This window comes from Thalia democratica, chromosome 4 (genome assembly GCF_965202585.1).
Source record: "Thalia democratica chromosome 4, ktThaDemo2.hap1.1, whole genome shotgun sequence".
NCBI lineage: Eukaryota > Metazoa > Chordata > Thaliacea > Salpida > Salpidae > Thalia > Thalia democratica.
The window spans coordinates 41,930,102-41,954,246 of NC_139168.1; the positions used below are offsets into that span (position 1 = coordinate 41,930,102).

At 26.2% G+C, this 24,145-nt stretch overlaps 1 protein-coding gene across 2 annotated transcripts in view; it reads right to left on the reverse strand.

Moving 5' to 3' along the window:
• Positions 1–8,161, reverse strand: part of LOC145833700 (programmed cell death 6-interacting protein-like) — a 32,387-nt gene extending 24,226 nt beyond the window's left edge. For both annotated transcript variants that reach the window (XM_082940847.1, XM_082940848.1), the window contains exons 1-4: positions 8,020–8,161; positions 7,147–7,256; positions 3,088–3,218; positions 2,766–2,893 (exon numbers count right to left, since the gene is read on the reverse strand). In XM_082940847.1, coding sequence (XP_082796973.1) covers positions 2,766–2,893; positions 3,088–3,218; positions 7,147–7,256; positions 8,020–8,130 — 480 coding nt within the window. In that variant the 5' untranslated portion in view covers positions 8,131–8,161. The remainder of the gene's footprint in view (positions 1–2,765; positions 2,894–3,087; positions 3,219–7,146; positions 7,257–8,019) is intronic.
• Between the last annotated feature and the right edge of the window lie 15,984 nt (positions 8,162–24,145).

Below are 24,145 nucleotides of genomic sequence, written 5' to 3' on the forward strand. Positions count from 1 at the left end.
GCCATTAAAAACATGGTTGACACAGATCAAGCTGAGAAAAATTTCCTGACTCTTCTTGACTTTTTACCAAAATTTTCTTGACTTTTCTATATCAAACTCTTGATTTAAACTTATGTTAAAATACATTATTTAACACTTAAAACTATATAAAGCTTTCAATCTAATTTTAATACAGGTTAAATCAACAGTTTTTTTGCTGAATTCAATTTGTATTTGCAATAAACAGCTCTTTAAGCAAAATACTTGTATTATTACCTTATAAACACAGCTTGTCCAATATTATTATTATCCAGCAAGATGTTTTCAAAAAGTGGTTTAAGGCCAAAATTTATCATGTATGATAATTTTGTTCGGGCCATCTGACATGACTGTGCTATTGCTCTGTCAGGAAACGCTTTTTTGTTCAGCTCCGCCAGTTTGTTACACGAACTGGATGAGTAATTGTGCTTGACAGTTTGTAATGCCCATAAAATTTCAGCGGTTGTGGTTTGTGACTTACTTACCAAACCTATTGATGGGCTTACACCACTGCTCTCACAACTTGCTACTCTGCCGCTGCTCTCACCACTTACCCCACTGGAGCTTGATCCAGCATTATAGAAAAATTATTGGATTCGGTGAAATCCTGGCCTTTTATTTCTATGTCCAGCTCCATTCATATGTATAGTGAGTGCTTTTCTTCCTATATTTGACAGTGACAGAGTACATGAACACCACTTGCATTTAAAAATTTGTGTATATATCACAGTTTCACTATGGAAGTGTCCTTGCTACAGATCATCAATACTAATAAGCTTACAAAATCTGATTGTTCAAGTGGAGAACTTGTTCAATATGTTAATAGAAAAATTTTGCAGTTTTATCAAGGATATTTTACTAATTTATACTAGATGAAAGCTTTGGAAATAAAATAATTTTGTAAATTTCTAGGACAATTTTGGAATTTTTTTCTGACTTTAAAGGATTTTTAATTAATTTTTACCATTTGAAGGCTTTGGAAAATAAGGAAATTTGTAAATTTATATGACAAATCTGACTTTCTTTTAAATTTTATCAAATTTCTGACTTTTCCTGACTTTTGTCATTTGTTTTAATTTTTCCTGACTTTTCCTGATTTCCTGAACATTTGGCAACCCTGTAAAAATGAATAAATTCTCTTTGCGATGGCTTTTATTTACTGATTAGTAACAGATTCTAACTTTATTTATTTCACTCTCAGTCAAAATGCCAGAATGGCTTATAAAGTTTCAAATATTTTAATTTTGTTAGCTAGTTTCAAATTGAAAATTTGACCTAACTTCATAAGAAAATGGTATAAAAGAATTAAAATAACAGTATTTTAGAAAAAAAACAATGTCAATTGCTGATAAATTAAATAACAAACACTATTTCATATTTTTAATTTAAAAATAATAAATTTTCAGAATCTAATAAAAAACTAATTCACTTTTGTTCAACAGGCTCATTACTTAAATAAACAAAATATTTTTTTTCTTTTTAGGTATACATACATTTTTCATGGGTGGGTGTCACTGTTGCACGAGGGGACACTTTCACGGCAACTCTTTTGCACGAGGGGATACTTTTGCACAGTCATCACTTTTGCACGCAGGTTCATTTTTGCACGGCAACACTTTTTCACTATGACAATTTTTTATGGCAGCATTGTTGCACAATGTCATATTTTTACAATGAAATTTCTGCACAGCAACACTTTGGCACGATGACTTTTTCGCACGGAACATCAATTGTGCATGCAGGCCGATTAAATTTTTTTTAGCTAGTACTAAATCAGTAACATAAAAAGAAACTGAAAACTAAAATTTTATAACTTAAATTTTTTTGCCTATATTAAAGGCAAGAAATGAAATATTTAAAATTTTAAACAGTAAAAGTTATTGTGAGAAACAAACTAACGAAAAGATAAAATAAAATTCATTATTAAGAATCTTAACAGGGACAAAAAATTTAAATTATTTAGAAACTAGGATAAAAGAATTATTTAAGTGTAAATAAATTGTTCTAGTTTATTTGGAATTTTGATATATTAATCAACAACTATGCTTTTTATATATTTTACTATACGGTTACAAGTTTATTGTCAATATGATGGACCTAGGCATCAAAACCTAGAACTGAAAGACACATAATAAAAAAAAATAAACAAAAATTGTTTATATATTAAAACGAAAATAAAAACATAACTTGATACAAAATTTATGCAAAAATTTCATTGTAAAAAGTGACACTGTTCAAAAGTGTCTCCTCGTGCAAAATTGACCCTCCATGCAAAAGAGTTGCCGTGAAAAAGTGACCCTCCGTGCAAAAGTATCGTTGTGCAACAATGCTGCCCTAAAAAATTATCATCGTGAAAAAATGACACCGCGCAAAAGTGTCTCCTCGTCAAAAAATGATCCTTTGTACAAAATATTTGCCGTGCAAAAGTGTCCCCTCGTGCAAAAGTGACCCGTTCCCATTTTTTATACATAACTATTTTACACATTAACTTAATAAAATATTGATAGATTTATTTCAAATTTTAAACTTTCCTTGAAAATTGACAACAAATATTGCAGTACCCATTTAATTTTTTTATCAAAACTTTTACTTAAACTATTTATCAACTATTTCAAAACAACAAGTCTAATACTTTTTATTAAAAGCTCAGTTTTATACTAAACATTTACGTTCGTCACTATTCTAAGGCTTATTTGAAAAGCTGTATGCTTATCTGGTGTACTCTAAGACTGAAATTCAAAACGTACTTGAAAATATTTCATAGCTGTTTTTAAACCATCATCAGTTGAAAAATTGCAAGTTGCAGCAATTTGACCCATCAAAGCTGAAATGTTGTATAAAACACACAACTGCTCGAGTTTTCCATTTGATAAACCTATTTAAAGAAGTAATATTTGAACTCGAAAGAATATTTTTCCGAATTCTTCTGCTTAGAAATAATAAATGAAATTTATCCTAATACTTATAAAAACAGATTTGTATATAAATTCATAAATAAAACTAGTGAAAAAAAAAGCAAAAAATGTGATTAATATTTTTTTTCTAATATAATTTTATCCAAACACTTACTAATTTTAGGAGTACCCTTTAGAAAAGACTTATTTTTGTTAAGTGAACATTTCCAAGTAAAGCTAGCATTTACGCCAACACCTTCACGAAAGGGCATCTTTAAGTTTACAGATGCAAATTGGTCATAATAGCTGTAAAAATTTAAACATTAATACTTTTATAAGTATAAATACAATTTATACACAACCAAATGAGTATAAAAATTCTAAACTTATAAAAAAACTTAACTTTTTTTTTAGATGCTAACTAAAAATATGATACAAATAAATTATAAGTAGTTAGAAATATTTTAGTCATAAGTAGTCACAATTTAAGTTATGCAGACTTTATCGTCTTGATTACAAAAGTAATTATATATAACTACCAGTATAAGAAACCCTTTTAAGTAATTAAGTTAAATAAAAAAATAGAACTTATATCTAAATCTTTGAAAAAAAAAATTCTGTGTAATTTATTTGAATGAAAATATATTACTCTTAACACTAAATGCTTATTAGTAATTAATATATATTTTTATCAAAAACAATAATTCTGATAAAAATTTTCATATACAACCCAATTTTAATAGTGGTGTTAGTATTAGGGTTACCATAGCATAAGAATTCTCACGTATAAAAATCATAACAACTATTTTTTTTACATTTGGTATTTAACACAAAAGTATCCTACGCACAATTTAAGACAATTTTAAGAAAGTTTTTTGGAGGCAATTCTTGATTTTATGTAATTTTTATCAATTTTGTAAGTTTTCTTGAATTTTCTTTAAACTTTCTTTAAAATGTTTCAAATTAAGCACAATGTGTTTTTGTGATAATTTCCACATGTAAAAAAATAAATTCAAGTTAAAAACTCTAAGGTTGCATTTTTGGGTCTCATACAGTTTGCAATGGGGTGGGATTTTAGAAAATCTAATTCTGCCAAGGTGAAGTTTTTTAAATCATCTAAAATTTAGCAGAGAGTGTTTTTGTGGTGTTTGCCAAATGTTAAAAAAATCACCTGGAAATTTAAAGGTTGCCATATTTATAAGCAGTAGTACCTAATGGTCAGTAGTATTTTCAAAATTTGTATTTAATATTAATTTAATTTGCTAAACTATTTTCGAACATAATCAATATATCATAAGCTATTTCTACACTCTATTATAAAAAAATATATAAGATATTCATACCAAAAAAAAAATCATATTTAATTTTATTTTAGTATTTATTTGTTTAGTAAGTTGTATTTTAAAGAGTATTTTGGTAGGATTATTAAGCCTTTAATTAAAAAGAAAGTGCATTATTACTTGAATTAAAACTTGTGATAACTTTGAAACAACTGGTATTTTTAATTATCTATATTCTATACAAACTGCAATCAATAAAAATTGATAATTTTCTTATTTACAAAAAAATTTGTTTTAAAATTATTTTTAGTCAATAAAAGAAACTAGATTTAATAATAATTTTAGGACTGAGACAACTTTTGTAACAAAGTTTTTTACATAATTAATATTTCTGAGACAAATATAAAGCAAAAGTAATTATTTAAATTTGCATGGTTCTGCAAGACGCCAATTTTATGAATTATTTAAACAAACTTTTTAAACACTTAACTTAAGTAACTTATTTTCATTTTATAATAGTTTTATATAGAATAGTTTTTGAAAGTTTGATACAAAATTTTTAGTGAAACAACATTAAAATACAAGATTTAACTTAAAACAAGATTGATTTGAACATTTTATAAAAATGAAAGTTACTTGAAGTTTTTTTTATTAACGAATATCTTATTACCTAAGAGCTTATTAAATTTAATAGAAAATTGTTTCAAAAATAATAAAAAAATGATTAAAATTATACTTTGTTACATCTTCTTACTTAAAATCACTAGTCAATGTAAATTAAAAGCGTGCATTGAACAAATTTTAGATGAATTATATTAGAGACAAGTATTGTAAAATGATTAGGGAATTGTGTGTAATCAGGGTTGCCAAATATTTTTGACAAATTTTCTCCAGGTTTTTAAAAGTACACATTTTTTGGTATATTTTTAGTTTAAAGTTAAGTTTAAGGTAAAAAACTGTGTTAAAAAGTATAAAAACATTAAAAAGATACTGTAAAGCTACTTTAAATGTGTTTTTAATATTTTTTTTTTGATGATGTCAAAAAAAATTATCTCTATGGTAGATTTTTGTGTCAAATTAAAAATTTTCTACATAACATGAATAAAATTATACTTAACATGTAAAAGTTGTTTAAATTTCCATGTTTTTCCAGGTTTTTTAGTGATTTTTATTCAAAATTCCAGGTTTTTTAGCTTAAATTGCCAAATTCCAGATTTCCAAGTTTTTTAGTATCCCTGTGTAAGGCTAGAAGTTTTCAATTTTTCCTCGAAAATACATAAAACATAGGAAAGATTAAACTTAAGAATTTGAATCAATGAATTTTTTTTTTAAACGAATTACAATTTATATAACTTTAAAATAAGACATAACAACTATTTTATAGGTAGGTGCCAATTATGCACGAAGGGACACTTTAACACAAAGACACTGTTGCTCGGGTAAAAAGTTTTATTTTATTTTTATAATTTTTATTTTCATTTTACCCGTAACCCTTACCCTTGGTCCGTAACATTTCTTTTCTTTTTCCTCTTCATTTTACTTTAGGTATATGTAAGGAGTATTCCTTTAGCACAAAAGGTCTTGACAAAACTTACTAGAAGACAATGTTAATATTAAATTTATTTAAACAAAGGTAACGTCGTTTCACCAAACAGGGATCTTCAGGCCTGCAAAATAAAAAATAAGACAATGGATAACTTAATAAATAGTGCAAAACATTCAATATAATCAAATTTATAAATTAAAAATAACTGTTCAAAATATAGTTTTAATTGTTTGCTAACAAAAGATCCTAGTAAAGTAACTTTACTGGAATATGAATAAAAACAAAATCATACAGTAATCTTCCTTTATTCTACCAACATATGTTTCTGTGTGTTAACGAATCAACACACTTCAACTGGGTTCTGTAAAAAAATAATTACTGTAATGAGAGAATAGAAGCATAATATAAAGTAGGTGTATATATCATATAGTTTTATAACAGTCGGATTTAATGTTAAGTATTTCACCTATTAATAACTATTATCTGTAGAATATATCTTATTTTAATGAAAACATATATACACCTACTTTATTCTATGCTTCTATTCTCTCATTACAGTAATTATTTTTTTACAGAACCCAGTTGAAGTGTGTTGATTCGTTGACTTACAGAAACATATGTTGGTAGAATAAAGGAAGTTTACTGTATAATTTTGTTAAATTAAAAATACCAATACGTCAATTTAACATTATTGTTAAAGTGAAGAAAAATTAATTTAACCACCCAAATTTTTTCTTAATTTAATTATTTTCTGTTCACTTTAATAATAAATTGACGTTTGATTTTTTAAATTTAAAAATTTGATTATATTAATTGTTTTGCACTGTTTATAAGTTATCCATCTTCTTATTTTTTTTTATTTTGCGGGCCTGAAGATCCCTGTTGAGTGAAACAACGTTGCCTTTGTTTAAATAAATTCTTTTTACTTAATTAATTAATTTTTACTATCACTTTTACCCCTAACCCTTGGCCGTTGTTAAATTTTTTATATTTGTCTTTGGGTTTTAACATATTCCTTTTTTTTTGTTTGTTTAGTTTTATTTAGTTTTGAAAAATTATTTTATTTTCACTGTTACCCCTAACCCTTAGTCTGTAATTTTTTTATTATAAATGTTATTAATACCATTATTATTAATAAGTTTTTTTTTGTCGTGCAAAAAATTTCCTTTTGTGCAAAAAGACCCTTTGTGCAGATGTGTCTTTGTGCAAAACTGTCTTTGTATAAAAGTGACCCTTTGTGCATATTTGACTCTCCGTGCAAAAGTGTTTTTGTGCTTATTTGACCCGTCCCCCTATTTTATAAACCTAGGGCTTGAAATAGTTATGTACAAAACTTAATACGTTAAAAACATAAAATTTTCTTAACTAAACTAAATTAATTTTAAATAGCAGTATCATAATTACAAACTTGAAAAGTTGGTTCAGTGAATTCTCATGTTTGTCGAGTGACTTTGTTGTTATATTTTTTCTCATATCATTAAAAATTCCTATGGATCTCAATAGATCACTGTCTCCAGCCTATCAAATAAGATCTTTATTTATAAGTTTAATAAAAAAATGCTTTTATTTGAGAAAAGTAAACGAACTGTTTGACAAAAAGTTTATTTAGTAGTTTTGTGATATGACTATGAAGTTATGCAATAATTTAAAGTTTTTAATGTTATAATTTTCCAAAAAAAGTTATCATCAAGGTCTTAAGAAAGTCAATACTTTAATATAAAAGTAAATACTTTTTTATAAAACTTGAAAATTTAAACTAGTTTTATAAACATATTCAACTTTAGAAATAAGGTTTGTAAACAAAAGTATAGATCACAATTTTCTTAATTTTCTATTTTCATAGCAAAAAAAATCCTTCAGTCTATTTATTTTTTGATCTAAAGATTTCAAAACTTGAGTTAACGTTTCTTTAAAAGTTTGACATAGTTTACACTTGGAATTAATAAATTTGAAATATTATCATCTAAACTTCCATTAATCTTTAGAAACCAATTCTCAAAATTAAGAAAAAGTTGTTATGTGTAAAAACAGAAAATTGAAGAATAAAAAATTTAAAGAAAACAAGAATTCATCATAAAAAAGATGTTTTGCTATTTTTTACAAAACGTATTTGATTCATAAAATTTGATGTATGAGTGTAGGTTCCATAAACACATACAATTTTGATCACAAAAAGTAGAATTACATTTTATGCTTATATATAAATTTGTAATAATTTTTGAGATATTTAATCTAAAACATTATATGCTGTTGTTATTTATTCAATTGGATCTAAACAAACCTTGCTAAGGTTATTGGTTACAAATGCATTCATAGGATCAGCTAAGTTCACATCATTTGTTTTTTTTAAAGGAAAGCTCACAAACTTTCCAATTTCAATTTCATATGACATCTTTTATTAACTTTTGTTTATTTAAATATATCTGCTTATTAAGTCATTGTACATTATTAAAAAACTTTTAAAATGATTTACTGAACATTTGCAAGTAAATCATTACTAATGACAATTAAACAAAATAAGACTCAGTTTCTTATCAGCAACTTATAATTGTAATTTATCAAAAAATTTTGTTAACTTAAATATTAAAATTAAAAAAACATACATTGAAAGTTTCAACATTAAACTTTCATTATAATTAAATAATTTTTGAGAGTATTTTATTAATCATCATTTGTAAATATTATTTTTAATTTAAAAAAAATAGTGATCACTTTAGAATAGGGTAGTTAATACTTCAAGTTTGCCACTCTTTGAACCAAAAGAAAAATGTCCTGAGTGACCAAAAACTGTCATGAGTTTTTTTTCAAATCCTTAAAGATTTTTTTGCTTCTGGCGCAAACTACTTACACCTCATGTTCATTTTTCTTCTTAATAATTAAAAGGAAGGTTGTATGTGTATACTTCTGTATTAAATGTTCACTTAACTTATGAGAAATACTGTTTTCAAATATTCAATTTAAATTTTAAAAAAATGAAATTAAAAAAAATGTGAATAATTTTATGTAACCATGTTAGTTATTTAGGGTAGCTGTCTAAATTGCACAAGCGTATAAAATTGTACTAGGGGACAAAATTGCATGAAGATACTTAGCACGAGGAGATAAAATTCCACGAAGGGTTGCTTTTGCACACCAAATTTTATTTTATATATAAATTATTTTTTTTTTAAGTTATTTACTATCACTGTTACCCCTAACTCTTACCCTCAGTCAGTAACATTTTCAATTTTTTATAAAATGTTATTTTTATTTTATTTTTTCACTCTTGTGCAAAATTGACCCTTGGTGCAAAATTGTCTTTGTGTAATTTTGTTTTCTTGTGCAATTTTGTGCCCTTGTGCAAAATTGGCTTTGAGCAATTTTCTTCTCGTGCAATTTAGACCCGTTCCCAGTTATTTTATATATAATAAAAAACAGTTTGATAATTTTTTGACATATTAGTTGACTAACTTACCACATAAAGTATTTGATGCAAATTTAAGTTCAATCTAATTCAAACACTTTAATATAAACTAAAGTCATGACAAATACTAATTACTGATTTAAAACAAAAACTACAAATCTATTTCTAAGAATAGTGAAGAACTATCTTCAAGGCTAAAAAACATTAATAACAATATCAAAAGCAATGAAAAACATATTATTCAACAAAAATAATTTTCTATAATTTTAAAATATCCTGGAGGTATAGCAACCCTGCTAATTCTATAAACTTATTTTCTAAAAATAATTGTCAGTTTATTCAATTTTTTTGTATGTGTTTGTTATCATGTTATTTATCATATCATGTTATTTATCATAAATTATTCTTATTTAAGACATTGTTTTTTAAATGAATTTTATTAAATTATATATATTAAGTACTAGTTTAAGTAATTTAAATAAAAAATAAAGGAGATCAAACAAATTAATTTCTAATTAAAAGATATCATTCCTTTGAATACAGCTTAAAAACATTTAAAATATACATATTAAATACAGTTTATACAACCACTAAGTAATAGTAATTTAATTAAGGGCATAGGGGGATCCAACATTCTTTTTTTTTAATAAAAATAATATTGTATCTTATATGAAAGCTTAAAGTACAAACTACAAGCCAGTTTTTATAGAACTAAAAATCTTATTTAACTTTTGAGATATTGTAATTTTTATAAAAAGTTTCCGATACAAACGTACGGACCGCAAATATTTTTCAACATCAATTTTCTAGGAAATTTAAAAAATTACTAAAAACCTATCTTCTCCTTCATTTTTTGAGCTAGAGACCTCAAACTTTCAGGAAACGTTTCTTTTGTAATTTAGAAGACTTTGATAGTTGGAGTTTTAAAAATATTAAAAAATAAAAGTTTTAGATAAAAAAAAACAAAAATTAGGTGGTTTTTTTTCAATAAAAATTTTAATTTTCAAAATTCCTGCATTCAATCTTTTTAAAATTTAATAATACACTTTCTGTGAAAATTTGAAGAAGATTGCTTAAGAAATGAAGGAGGAGATAGATTTTTAGTGAAATTGTCTTTTTTTGCATTTTTAGTTTGCTCCTTCCATTAGGAACCTATTGAGGTCACTGACTTTGATCGCTCATACCTCAAAAAATACTTTGAATTTTTTCAAGCGGTTAAAAATGTCTGATAGCTCAGATAAAACTCTATAAAATAAGATCAACTTGTAAAAATCAAAGTAGACCCCTTATGCCCTTAAAAAGGTATAAAAACAATTAACGCTTAAAGAGAAAGTGTTTTTTTCAGTGTTGCCACTATTTGAATCAAAAAATCTTCTTATGTGACCAGTAACTTCCCTGAGTAACCTTAAACTTTCCTGAGTTTTTTTTTCAAATCCTTGAATTCTTTTAATTCAGGTGCAAATTACTAATACGCCATGCTAATTTTTGTTCATTAATAATAAAAGGAAGGTTGTATGTGTATGCTTCGGCATTAGATACTTACTAAATTTCTGAAAAAAACTGTTTTTAAAAATTCAATTTTACAACCATTAATGTCATCGTTTACAGCATTGCTTATAGTTATAAAGTCTTTTCCTGGTGACTGTTTGTAACCAGGCAGTTTTATCCAGTATTGTTCTACTTTTACTTCATTAGGCCAAATAAAAATAGCTCTATCAGCAACTTGCTTTGATTCTAACCATCTTGTGTCACAAAATGATAAAGGAAAAGTGGTTGAACCAGTTTCATTTACATTATCATCTCTTCTAGCAGATGTGTTGTCACACAAGCAATGGAGATGTTTCAAATTTTTTTTGATTTTCCACGGTGTAGCTTCAACCCAGGACTTGAATTCACCATAAATGATGTGCAAGCTGCCTGACCCAGTGTTTATAAGTTTAAGAGACCTGTAGCATCTCTAACAGTGTCAACTTTTTTTGCAAAAGCAATGTTCACACTTGGTCCATCTATTGAAATTTGGATAAAACTTTTTTGGTTTAAGTTTTGAATCTCAGTCAGTAAGGCTTTTTTCAATTTATCGGCAGTACAGTGTATAAATGCTGAAGTAAAATGTTGGCAGTGTACTTTTTTTCTTCATGCATTGTACTACAAGATCTAATTGAGTTTTTTGCAAAACTTTATTAAAACACTCATCAAATGAATAATGACACTTAAATTTCATCAATATAAACTTTGAACTTAAAAAAATAAATTACAATGTTACCTCTAAGAATATTGAAAAACTATCCGCAAAGCTAAAAAAATTCTAAATAACCAATTAAAAATAAATAGATTAACTTTTTTGAACAACATATTGAAACTGGCTTAACTAAATCTCATTCTAGATCTAGAGAAAATTTTCCCTGAGATTTAAAAAAAAAAATGAGTTGAAAAAATCCGAATTCCCTTATATTTTCTATAGTTTGGAAATTCCCGGAGTTCCCTAAGTGTGTGGCAACCCTGTTTTTTATATGAAATTGATTTAACTATAAACAATAAGTATTAATCATTAAATTAGTATATACACCAGTGGCGTTGCGTGGTATTTTTCAAAGGTGGTGCAGAAAGAAAAAATTCCAAGTTGCCACTGCTTGAGTTGCATTTGCTCAAGTTGCCTCTGCTTGAGTTGCCAGTGCTCAAGTTGTCCCTACTCGAATTGTCTCTAATTGAGTTGCCTCTGCTCGAGTTGTCCCTACTTGAATTGTTTCTGCTCGAGTTGTCCCTACTTGGATTGTTTCTGCTCGAGTTGCCTCTGCTCAAGTTGTTTTTGCTCGAATCGCCTCTGCTCGAGTTGCCTCTGCTCTACTTAGCTTTGTTTTCATTTTTTGTTTACAATCGCTTGTGGAATGATACTTAAGTCTGTACTGTTTTAGATTTTTCAACTTTGCTTACTTACTGCAAGATATTTGCAACACCCCTGGTACACACTACTTTTTGTTTTAAGTATCTTGAACAAGGTTGTCACTCTTTTATTTAAAAAACTGTCCTCAATGACCTTAAACTGTACTCATCTTGAATTTTTTAAAATTTAAAAAAAGTTTTTACTCTACTTTTCAAAATTAATAAAAGTCAAGTTCTACTAAATTAGTTAAAAAATAACAAAATATTGAAAAAATCAAATCAATCTCATTCAAAGTCAAGAAAAATATATCAGTCCTGAGATTATTAAAAAAAAATATTTACTAGCATGAAGTTTTTGTGATATTTGATATTAAAATAATTAGATATTCTATAAAACCTAATACAAAACATTCAATTCTAAAATAAAAAAAGTCGATACTTATACTTTTCTGACAACATCGAAACTTTGTATTTAAGTTCTTAAAGGTATTATTTAAATTGAGTATTTTTTAATTTTTGCTATTTGGCCATTTTTTATCAGCAGTGACATTTCTAATACAATGATTTTTTATTGTATGTTAAAATGTCTAAACACAGCTTCATACATTAAGGGGATAGGGGGGGTAAACACCCTTTTTTGGTTTTTGATCTTATTTTATATAGTTTTTACTAAGCTACAAGATGCTTTTTACAGATTTAAAAAATTCAAAATAATTTTTGAGATATAGCCGGTCAAAGTCAGAGGCAACAATAGGATCCTTATGGGAGGCGCAAACTAAAACAGCAAATAACTAGAAATCACTAAACATCTATCTCCTCCTACATTTTTTGAGATAACTACCTCACATTTTCAGGAAGTGTTCCTTGCAGTATTTAGAAAATTCTGTCGGAACAGAATTTAAAAAATTAAAATTTTATAACAAAAAAACAAAAAAAAAACTGTTTTTTTTGTTTATTTTTAATATAAAATTTCTATTTTTTATTTTAGAAAAAATTCCTTCCGACAGAATTTTCTAAATATATTAAGGAACATTTCCTTAAAGTTTGAGGTAGTTATCTCAAAAAACGTAGGAGAAGATAGATTTTTAGTGAAATGGTCTATTTTTGCTGTTTTAGTTTGCGCCTCCCATAAGGATCCTATTGTTGGCTTCAACTTTGACCGGCTATATCTCAAAAACTATTTTGATTTTTTATAAATCTGTAAAAAGCATCTTGTAGCTTAGTAAAAACTTTATAAAATAAGATCAAAAACCAAAAAAGGGTGTTTACCCCCCCCCCCTATGCCCTTAAATTTAAAAAAAGTCAATACTTATACTTTTCTGACAACATTGAAACTTTGTATTTAAGATCTTAAAGGTCTTATTTAATTTGAGTATTTTTTGATTTTTGCTATTTGGCCGTTTTTTATCAGCAGTGACATTTCTAATACAGTGATTTTTAATTGTATGACAAAATGTTTATACACAGCTTCATACATTAAATTAAAAAAAAGTCAATACTTATACTTTTCTGACAACATTGAAACTTTGTATTTAAGTTCTTAAAGGTCTTATTTAAATTGAGTATTTTTTGATTTTTGCTATTTGGTCGTTTTTTATCAGCAGTGACATTTCTAATATAGTGATTTTTCATTGTATGATAAAATGTTTATACACAGCTTCATGCATTAAATTTAAAAAGTGTCAATACTTATACTTTTCTGACAACATTGAAACTTTGTATTGAAGTTCTTAAAGGTATAATTTTAGTTTTCCATTTCTTTATTTTTGCCATTTGACTGATATTTATGAGCAGTGATATTTCTAATACAATACATTTTAACTAAAACTTTCTTCGTTGGACTAAAACTTTTTATTTTAGAATACTAAGTTCAACACATTTTTAGCTAATTTTTAGCCGTTTAGATGTAATAATTTAATGAAGCTACTTAAATTACATCTACTATAATATTTATTCTTAAGAAAATTAGAAGGCCTAGTTAAGCAATTTAACTTTTTAAAGCAGTTTATGTTGCTTTGCACTGCATACTGCACCCCGTGACTTCACTGATAACATCTATCAAAATTTAGACTAAATATAAGTAAACTGAAAAGTAAGTAAACTAGGTTTAAAAAACATTGTTGTTAAACTTTAACAAAGTTTTTTATTTTACCATACAAAAGATACAAGTATTTTACTATTTTATTGCTAAATTAAAGAAAAAAAAGAAAAAATTAATAATGAAATTTGAAAATATTTGGTTAATAAAAATGAATTTTTGAAATTCACGATATGTTCGGCAAAACTAGTGTTTATTGGAAAAATAAAAAGTTTTACCTAATTCAAAAATTTTATTGTTAAACAAACAAAAAGCATATAAAGTAATTAAAATTATGTTTATAGCAACTTTGGTTATACACATATTTAAACTAAATAAAAAAATGAAACAAAGAAATTAAAGTTGTTCATAAAAACTTTTCATAGAAATTAAAACAATAAATAATGAAAAAATATGATGATTTTTTTAAAATAAGCTTAAAACTCTTCACAACTTTCTAACAAAACTTTAACTCTAAAAACGTTTTTAAAAACAGCTTTTTATTTTTGTGTACTTATTAAACACCATTTTGTTGTAGTTTTGTTTCAAGTCAATTGGAATATTCCTATGCTAAGTTATCCAAAAACAATTTGTATACTTAACTAATTTTGACAACTGTAAGTTTTATTCATGAAGAACAACAAAACCATTGGAAGGGAGTTGTTAGTAATATATTTTTTATTATGCAAATAGTTAAAAACTTATGTAATGCAAAAATTGCTTTTCGATAAAATTGTTTAAGTCTAATATATAGTTTAGTTATAACTAAATAAAATTTATAGTTTATCTTCAACAAGAAAGTTTATGTTTTTGATGCCCTTTTTAGCCAGTCAGGAGAAAAATTTATAGATAACATCAAGTTAGTACATTGTTAGCAATAGCTATAGAATGTTGTTTTTAATTTTTACGTATTTAAGATACCTTAAATGGTTATTTATATAGTTATTTTGAAAAAAAATCTTTTTTTTTTTGAAATAGGCAACAAGTTAAGAACAACGCAGAGTTATTGAATGTGGTCAGTGAATTAAAAGCTGTTGGTATAAGTCACAACAGACAAGAAGACTGTTCAAGTTGTAGACTACATGTACTCAAGGTAAAAATGAAGTTTCTAATTAGTCTAAAACAAATTATAGGAAACCAATGTTACTTGATAATGAAATTGTTCATTTGATTTAAATATACAGGCTGCAGAAGAAATACTCTCAAGTCTTTCATTATTTCCATCAGAAATAAAGCTGACAACTGGTGTTGAAGAAAATTATTACAAAAGATTAGAAGTAGCAACAAGATTAATTAGCGAAGGAGGTAAATTATTTGTTACTAAACTTTATTCTGTTTTTTAGTATCATATGATTTCAAAAGTAACTAGAACTTTATTTACAGTAATCAATACGAACTCTTGTAATATTTGCAAAAAATACCACCCATCTGCGACAACAGTTGGCAGGCTAAAAAAGGAAAAAAAAAATAATTGGGTAAGACAAATTTTGCTATTATATACGTTTATATATGTTACAAACTACTTACCAGTTTAGACTATTATCTTCTTAAGTAAATAATAATCAAGTTTTTATGATTTTAGTTAGAATGTGGAAATTGTGGCCAGTGGTATCATGTATGCTGCTTGGGGTATTCTTTAAATACAAGATTGTAAAAAAACAAAAGTTCATCTGCGATTTGTGTAGTTATTCAGTTTTGTTAGAAAGTTGTGAAGAGTTATAAGCTTAGTTTAAAAAAAAACCATCATATTTTTTTTATTATTTATTGTTTTAATTTCTATGAAAAGTTTTTATGAACAACTTTAATTTCTTTGTTTCATTTTTTTATTTAGTTTAAAGATGTGTACAACCAAAGTTGCTAAAAACACTATTTTAATTACTTTATATGCTTTTTGTTTGTTTAACAATAAAATTTTTGAATTAGGTAAAACTTTTTATTTTTCCAATAAACACTAGTTTTGCCGAACATATTGTGAATTTCAAAAATTCATTTTTATTAACCAAATATTTTCAAATTTCATTATTAATTTTTTCTTTTTTTTCTTTAATTTAGCAATAAAATAGTAAAATACTTGTATCTTTTGTATGGTAAAATAAAAAACTTTGTTAAAGTTTAACAACAATGTTTTTTAAACCTAGTTTACTTACTTTTCAGTTTACTTATATTTAGTCTAAATTTTGATAGATGTTATCAGTGAAGTCACGGGTGCAGTATGCAGTGCAAAGCAACATAAACTGCTTTAAAAAGTTAAATTGCTTAACTAGGCCTTCTTATTTTCTTAAGAATAAATATTATAGTAGATGTAATTTAAGTAGCTTCATTAAATTATTACATCTAAACGGCTAAAAATTAGCTAAAAACTTGTTGAACTTAGTATACTAAAATAAAAAGTTTTAATCCAACTAAGAAAGTTTTAGTTAAAATGTATTGTATTAGAAATATCACTGCTCATAAATATCAGTCAAATAGCAAAAAATAAAGAAATGGAAAACTAAAATTACACCTTTAAGAACTTCAATACAAAGTTTCAATGTTGTCAGAAAAGTATAAGTATTGACTTTTTTTAAATTTGATGTATGAAGCTGTGTATAAACATTTTATCATACAATGAAAAATCACTGTATTAGAAATGTCACTGCTGATAAAAAACGGCCAAATAGCAAAAATTAAAAAATACTCAATTTAAATAATACCATAAATAAAAATGGTAAGAACCATTAAAAAAATCAGTCACAGTCTTATACAACCACTTTGAAGAGATCTTTTGTTTATTAAAAAACAAACATTTTCAATTCTTATTCAAATAGAATGTTTTATTTATGTTTATCTAAAATTCAATCCTGTCCGGTCTTTAAAATCAAAAGAGGAAGACTACCTTCATCCCATTTTAATTTAAATGATACCTTTAAAAACTTAAATACAAAGTTTCAATGTTGTCAGAAAAGTATATTATCAACTTTTTTAAATTTAAAATTAAATGTTTTGTATTAGGTTTTATAGAATATCTAATTATTTTAATATTGAATATCACGAAAAATTCATGCTAGTAGTTTTATACATAAATAAGATGTTAATATATAGTTTGTTGAACAAAAAAAAGCGCTTTAAGTATTTGGTCCTTAGACCAGGTGCACGAAAAAACCTTGGTAATTACCTAGGATGATGTTGCACCAATATCAAACTGAAAGTATATTATATTTGATGTCTTTTTTAAAGATCATTTTAGGCTAAAAGTTTATATTTATAAAAACATAAATAAAATTAAACTTATTTATTATAAACTAATAAAATTTAAATATTTAATCCCTTTTATTTAACAATATAAAGCAATTATATCAATACAATAATTTATATTAATTATAATATTGTAATTTAAAGTAGATTAAATGTTTTAGTTTATCATAAATAAATTTCAAACTTACTATGTATTTATATGGCTTGTATAAAACAAAATATCTTTCTAGATTAAACATAAAACTATTTTTTCAACTTTACCCACAAACGATCGCTTCAGTACTTCGTACTTAAGCCCGCTTGTTTAAGATCACAATAGCGGTTTCTCGCGACTATTCCTGCCTGATGAGTCCTAATAAGGACGAAACCGGTCGTAGGATTGTCTCGGATGCTGTTGTTGTTGATCTTGCGGTAAAGTTCATTGTTTATTAGATTAAACATATTAGGCTTAAAACATTGATTGTTAACCTCGTCAGTGCTTAAATAAATCTAAAAAATGATATGTGACAGTCATGGAAAATAGCATTTAAACAATTAAATTAAAAACAAATTATTACTGAAAATTTTTACTTAAGAAACTAAACAAATCAATTTTTAATATTAAGACTGAGTTTTAGTAGAAGTTTAAATTTTTAGCTAAGTTTTAAAATCAATATAACAACAATAATAATAATAATCAAAGCTGTATGTAGCTTTCATTTTTCTTCTAGATAATTTACAGACTAAACATTGCTTAAGCAAAAGTGTAATTAATGATATGAGCTTAAAATTTAATTGAAATTGGTGTAGCTTATTTTAATTGTGACGTAATTATTGAAAATTTGAACAATCTTGTGCTTTTAATTGTTATTAAAATTTAAATTCCAGCTCAAATGCTTTATATGAAAGCTTACAGTTAAAACAGATTTTTACCTTAAAACAAAACAAGTTTAATTATGGTACTAAGTTTGAATTTTTGGCAAAGTTTAAATTCTAGTTAAACTTAAAAATCAAAGAACAACACAAATAAATAAGAGGTCTTTGACCTAAACTTAGTTAGCAAAATAAATTTTTGAAAGAATAAATATAACAAATGTTCTATAATAGATCCTTTTCTAAATAAATGAGTTTAGAAATTTGTTAGATTTTCAGCTGCCACACACTTAGGATATTTTGAATTTTATGTTCAAACTTAAGTTAATTCAAGATAGTTTTGTTTTTTATGAAAAACTCAAAATATTTTGATATTGCAAGTTTCAACTTGAGAGTTATCAAACAACCCCTACACAATCAGGACACATTATTACATAACATGAAATAATATTATACTAATTATTTGATTAATGAATTAAGTCAGGTGGATTTTCACATATATAAAATAGTTTGAGTGGCAAGAAGGTAGAAATACAAACTGTAATAGTTTAACAAACTGTAATTTAAGATTAAAAAATACAAGTACATAACAAAAACCACATATAAAATGAGATCAATAAAAGAAAAACTGATTTCGTGGCTAATAACTAGTTCCAAATTTTGAAATAAAGTAATGTTATTTTGTGATAAAGTTAATTTAACTCTACCTTGTACTGGGTGTTGTTTTTTAATATCTATTTTTATTGTTATTTATTATATTGCATATTTCTCTTAAGAATATTACTAAAGACTTTAATGGCTTTTTTTTTTGTCGGAAAGAAAGGAACACGTTTAATTTAACTTGTAAAACTTTTTTCTTTTTTTTGTTATGGTAGAAAAACATCAGACTTACTTTTCCCTCTACAACGATAAATTTTTTATGAAGGTCAAGCAAACAATTTGTCATCACCTGTAATTCTACCTCCCCCTTTAGAATTAACAATAAACTAACCAAAAGTTAAAATAAAAAACTATTTATTTACTTAAAATTCCCTTGGTGACACGTCATTTGGCAAACACTCACAAGCTTAAAATCTCAGCACCAAAAACCACAAAGTGTGGGAAAATTATGAAGCTCAAATCCCCAAGTAAGTATCCGCCGACGCTACAACTAAAAAACACATCAACAATCCAATAATGTGATCACTGCCACCAGTGTGAATTCACAATCAGCTGTTGCAAAGTCAAATAAACCAACATTCAATATAACCTATGTAGACTTAAAGTTAAGAAATAATGTAAGTAGGAAAAAAATACTGTTTGTATTAAAACTATATATATATATATATATATCAATAATAAAGTCAATAAAATATTAAGTGTTATACAATTTTTTTAGTATTAACTTGACATAAAACTTAAGGTAGTAATGTAGTATTTACTTTGAGTATGTAGTAGTGTAGTATTTTCTAACATAGTAGTATAAGTCTTTGTGTTAGTTAGGCGTAGACAATGTACGGACCGCGGGAAAATTCACTTACCTATTCAAAATTTTTTGTGTCACTTATAGAAATATTATCTAATGCAAGCGGGTTGATTGATGGTTTCCTTGGATTTACGCAAGGTTTTTCCGTTGAATATTTTTGTTACTAAACATAATTCTTTTACAAGCGTGTAATGACATTATCTGGATATCCTGTTGCTTAAAACAATGAACAATCTGAAACAAAAACAATTATAAAAACAAAGACACTAAAATGAGTTAAGTATTACAAAACTTACAATACATACACACTTAGTTTGTAAAGTACGTAAGCAGTGCTGCTTATTCGTCTGAGAGACTTTTACAAAAGAAATATGGTGTGACGAAACTGCATTTAAAGCCGAGTGCGGCGATAGATGAAAGCATTTTTGAGTTTCTTAATTAAGTGCATTTAAAACCAGCGACAGATGACAGCCAAGCAGCGAATAGTTCCATTGGTCCTGGCTGATAATCCAGGACCAGATGGTCAGTCATCCCTTGCACTATGCGCTTCTTTTGCAGTTGTTCCAACTAAAGACGCTTTAGTTGCTTGTTTATCATAATTGTTATGAACAAAAAATTTAGAAAATATAGTCGGTCATTAGCTAAATTGTCAAAATGCTAGTTGTTGCTATGCTAATAGCACACTAAAGTGTAAAAAATCTTGTTTACTTTTTAATGAAACTTTTGGCTCTAGTAATCAAAGCAATTCGCTTTTACAAGTCAAGTCGGAAGCAGACTTAGTTGAAAACACTGAATTTAAAATCCCATGCAGTAGGATTTAAATTAAATTAAATAACAATTAAAAAACTATTACTGGGAAATTTTTAATACTAAAAACAGTTTTTTTTACCAAGTCTGGTCGGGAGTTTCAGTAAGCTGTGGGTATTTTTCAAGCAGTACTAAGATTTCTTTCTTGAATCTATCGTAACGGTCCCTAACTTACACTTTATTAAATCTTGCCACCACAGGAATGGGTAAGTTTGTAGATGCAAAAAATTAAGTTATATAACCAAACGCTTTATTCTTTGTACAACTTGGATTTATGTAACGTGAATTAAATCTATTTTATTCAAATTGCCTAGGCCCATGTAGGTATAATTTTTGTTTTCTAAAGTCACTGAAAAAATGTGTTTAATCTAGATTACCTAATTTTAAATCCACATTAAGTCTCCCTACAGGGTGTACAACATGTTATCTTTTATTCCTTGTATAGCCCTACTACAGTACTTAAAATTATATTTTGTTACGTTTGTTAATCGTAATATCGAAGTTTCACATCTGGTATTAACTATAAAAGAAACTAAGTATTTTTATCTACTGAGATTTTTAAGTTTTGCGGCTAATCCGCAGGGTTAACAGACATGCTATTTTATATCTTAAATATCTAGCGATGATCAGTTGTGACGTCACTACTAGTAATGACGTAAAGTTAGCGCCAAACAACTAGTTGCAAAGTAGACCGTTGGCCTCGTGACTAATTATTGAAGTTAAATAGAGACGGAGTGGGTCAGTAAAGTTGGGTAATGTTTGGTTAAGTTGTTGGCTAGCGTTTGGTTTTGTTTATCGGTTTATATATTCGATTAATTTTGAATTGAGGGTATTTTAGGAGCTGCATGGAAAGCTCCTATGAGAGGTATTTTTACCCATCTTCGTCACATCCTACTGTCTGTAATATGGGAACCCGATTTTTGGTAAATTTGATGGATGGTGGTTTGTGCGTTGGTTGCAACCAGACCTAAAATACCCTAAAAAGCATTGGCTACTACTGTGGTTATTTCAAAATCTATTTTGATTCCCCTGCTAACTTAAATAATTGCGTCTCCTATTTATATTTGTGTTGTAGCGTGGTTTACAAAGTTAAAATTCGACGTTTTGCGCGTTATCTAAAGACCAATGCTCATACCCTACGAAGACTGCACCCGTTTTATAGTGAAATTCGTCTATACGAGGGTTTCTCAAACTCATTTTCATAAACGCCTCTTTTGAAAATGAAAAAAAAAGTGATTGTCCCCTTCATTACAAGCCCTAGAGTATCTAATGTAAGTTTAAAATTTCTTGTGAGATGTTACTAAGACGTTGTTTTTTTGCTCTTTACTTTAAACCCCAGAATATCTAGTGTAAGTTCTAAACTTCTCGTGAAATGTACTTAAGAGCTTGTTTTTTTCTTTTTTATATTAAACTTCAGAGTATCTTTTATAAGTTAGATTGCCTCTTTTTAAATATATGCTAATTAAGTTATCAATAGTCTGTCTTTTAGCTAATAAAATTTAATCTTGTTTGAGGGTATTCATTTGTAAATAAAAAGAAACATCTTCAAAATTTAAAATTTATTTAAACTTTTTTTTATAGTTTTGAGTTGAAATAGATTTAATTTTACTAAAATCATCTCTTTCTTAACAACCTCTATTAGAGACATTAAAAACAAATTATTATATTCCATTTAGTCGTCAATCTTGAGTATTTGAAAAAATAGTTCCATGTGCCCTATAGTTTTATAAACACTTTTTTAAACAAAAAAATGCTTTTCTGTAAGTCTAGGGTGGTAGAGAACTTTAATATTTAGTTTACTTTAGCGTTAAATACTTTATAACTTTAATATGAATTTTGAAATATAGTGTAATTCAAAACCAGTTATTTTCATTTCATAGAAAAAAAAAAAACTATTTAGCATAAGATAAATTAATTAAAAATTAAGAACAAAATGTTTTAGTAGTGTTTTTAAAATATTCAAATATTCCTTTAATAAGCTTTTTAAACCTCGTCTTATTTTTTAATACTTAATTAAGGCTACATGAATTTAGTCTACTTTAGAGCTAGTACAACTGGAATTTACAATAAAAGAAATTTTAAAAGTGTAGGTATTTAGAAACTTTTTGATTTTAATTAAGAATGTACTAGCTTATAAAAACTAATATCAACTGGCATCAAAAAATAGTTTAATTACATTACTAACACATTCTGTAGCTTTAAATTTTTTATTTAGATATTTTAAACTTATAAACTTCTTAAGTAGTTTTCAAATAATACATCGATAAAGATTACTAATATCTTAAAACAGGGCTCGACAACCTTTTATACATCGCAGGCTAATTTTCATAAAAAAAAGTTAATCGCGAGCCGCACTATAAACAATAAAGTCTTCCGTGGGCAGAAGTTATGTAAAATAGTTAAAGTAATCAACAGAAATAATTATTTCAAACCAACAATGTGAAAGAAAACAATGATAAATCACGAGTAAACACAATATACTAAATTAAGACCCTAGTTGTAAGCTTTTACAACAACTTTTTTTTTTGCTTTATTGTTTTAGTATTCAAGTACGTCGCGGGTCGCAGATTTTTGTTTAAAAAATAAAAATAACCAGTTTTGTGAACATTTTATGACGAAGAATATCTTATTTATACTACTTTTTGTGTTTTATGTTATAGTTGTGTTAATATACATTCTTCTAGTTTTGTAGATTTTAAATTTATTTGTTTTTTCTCATAAATATTTTATCTTACAGCACTTGAAATCTATTCTTAAAAATAAAAACAAGGGTGAGAACTTATTTTTAAAACGTAAAAAAAAAACGTATAGACTAAAATTAGAAGCATGTTTCTTAATATTAAAATATACTATAAAATTTAAAAAAAAATATCAAACTCAATTCAGATCGTAAAACTTAAACGTTTTTTAAGTACGGACAACTAAAATACAAAGGAGCACAATTATTTGCTTAAATTGTTGTGAACTTCTTTGAAGTACATTATGATTTTAAACAGTTTTGAAGGGCTGAAAATAAAAATAGAATAAAAATATATACAAAAGTTAGACTGTATAAACTTTTTATAGTTTAAAATGTTTTTTTTTGGAAATTGTTTTGAAGCCTTGTTTTTATTATTATTTTAGAAAAATTTGTCATTAACTATAAAAAGAATAGATAAATAGCAAAAAATAAAGTAAGTTTTCAAAAGTAAGGTTTATTTTTAAGCTAGAAAATCAATTTATATGTATTTTATCATATTATTGCTTTAAATTATATCCTACGCGCTTAAACTTGTTTTTTATTGCATGTAAAATATCAACATAACTGCTTTTGTTCAAAAGGAATAAAAATAACTTGAATATAGTGTTTTTCTTTCTGTTTTGTCATGTAAATATTTAAATGTACTTTATAAAAATTAATCGGTTAGCGTATAACTGACTTAACAAAACTTTAGTAAAGATTAAAAAAAATTGTAAAAGATAATGCTAAGTTGTAGATAATTTCATTAAAGGAACTGTCTTACTAAAGGGATGGTTAGTCTCCTGTACAAACAAAGCTTGTGACGTAATGTGTAAATAGTTCATGGTTGATTAACTTGAAATGGTCGAATTCATTTAGAGTGGTAGAAAAAAATTTGAAAAACCGCAAGAAAGACGGAGAAGTGAACTGTAGATGCTTTTTGTAACTTCACGCCAAGTGCTTACTCTGA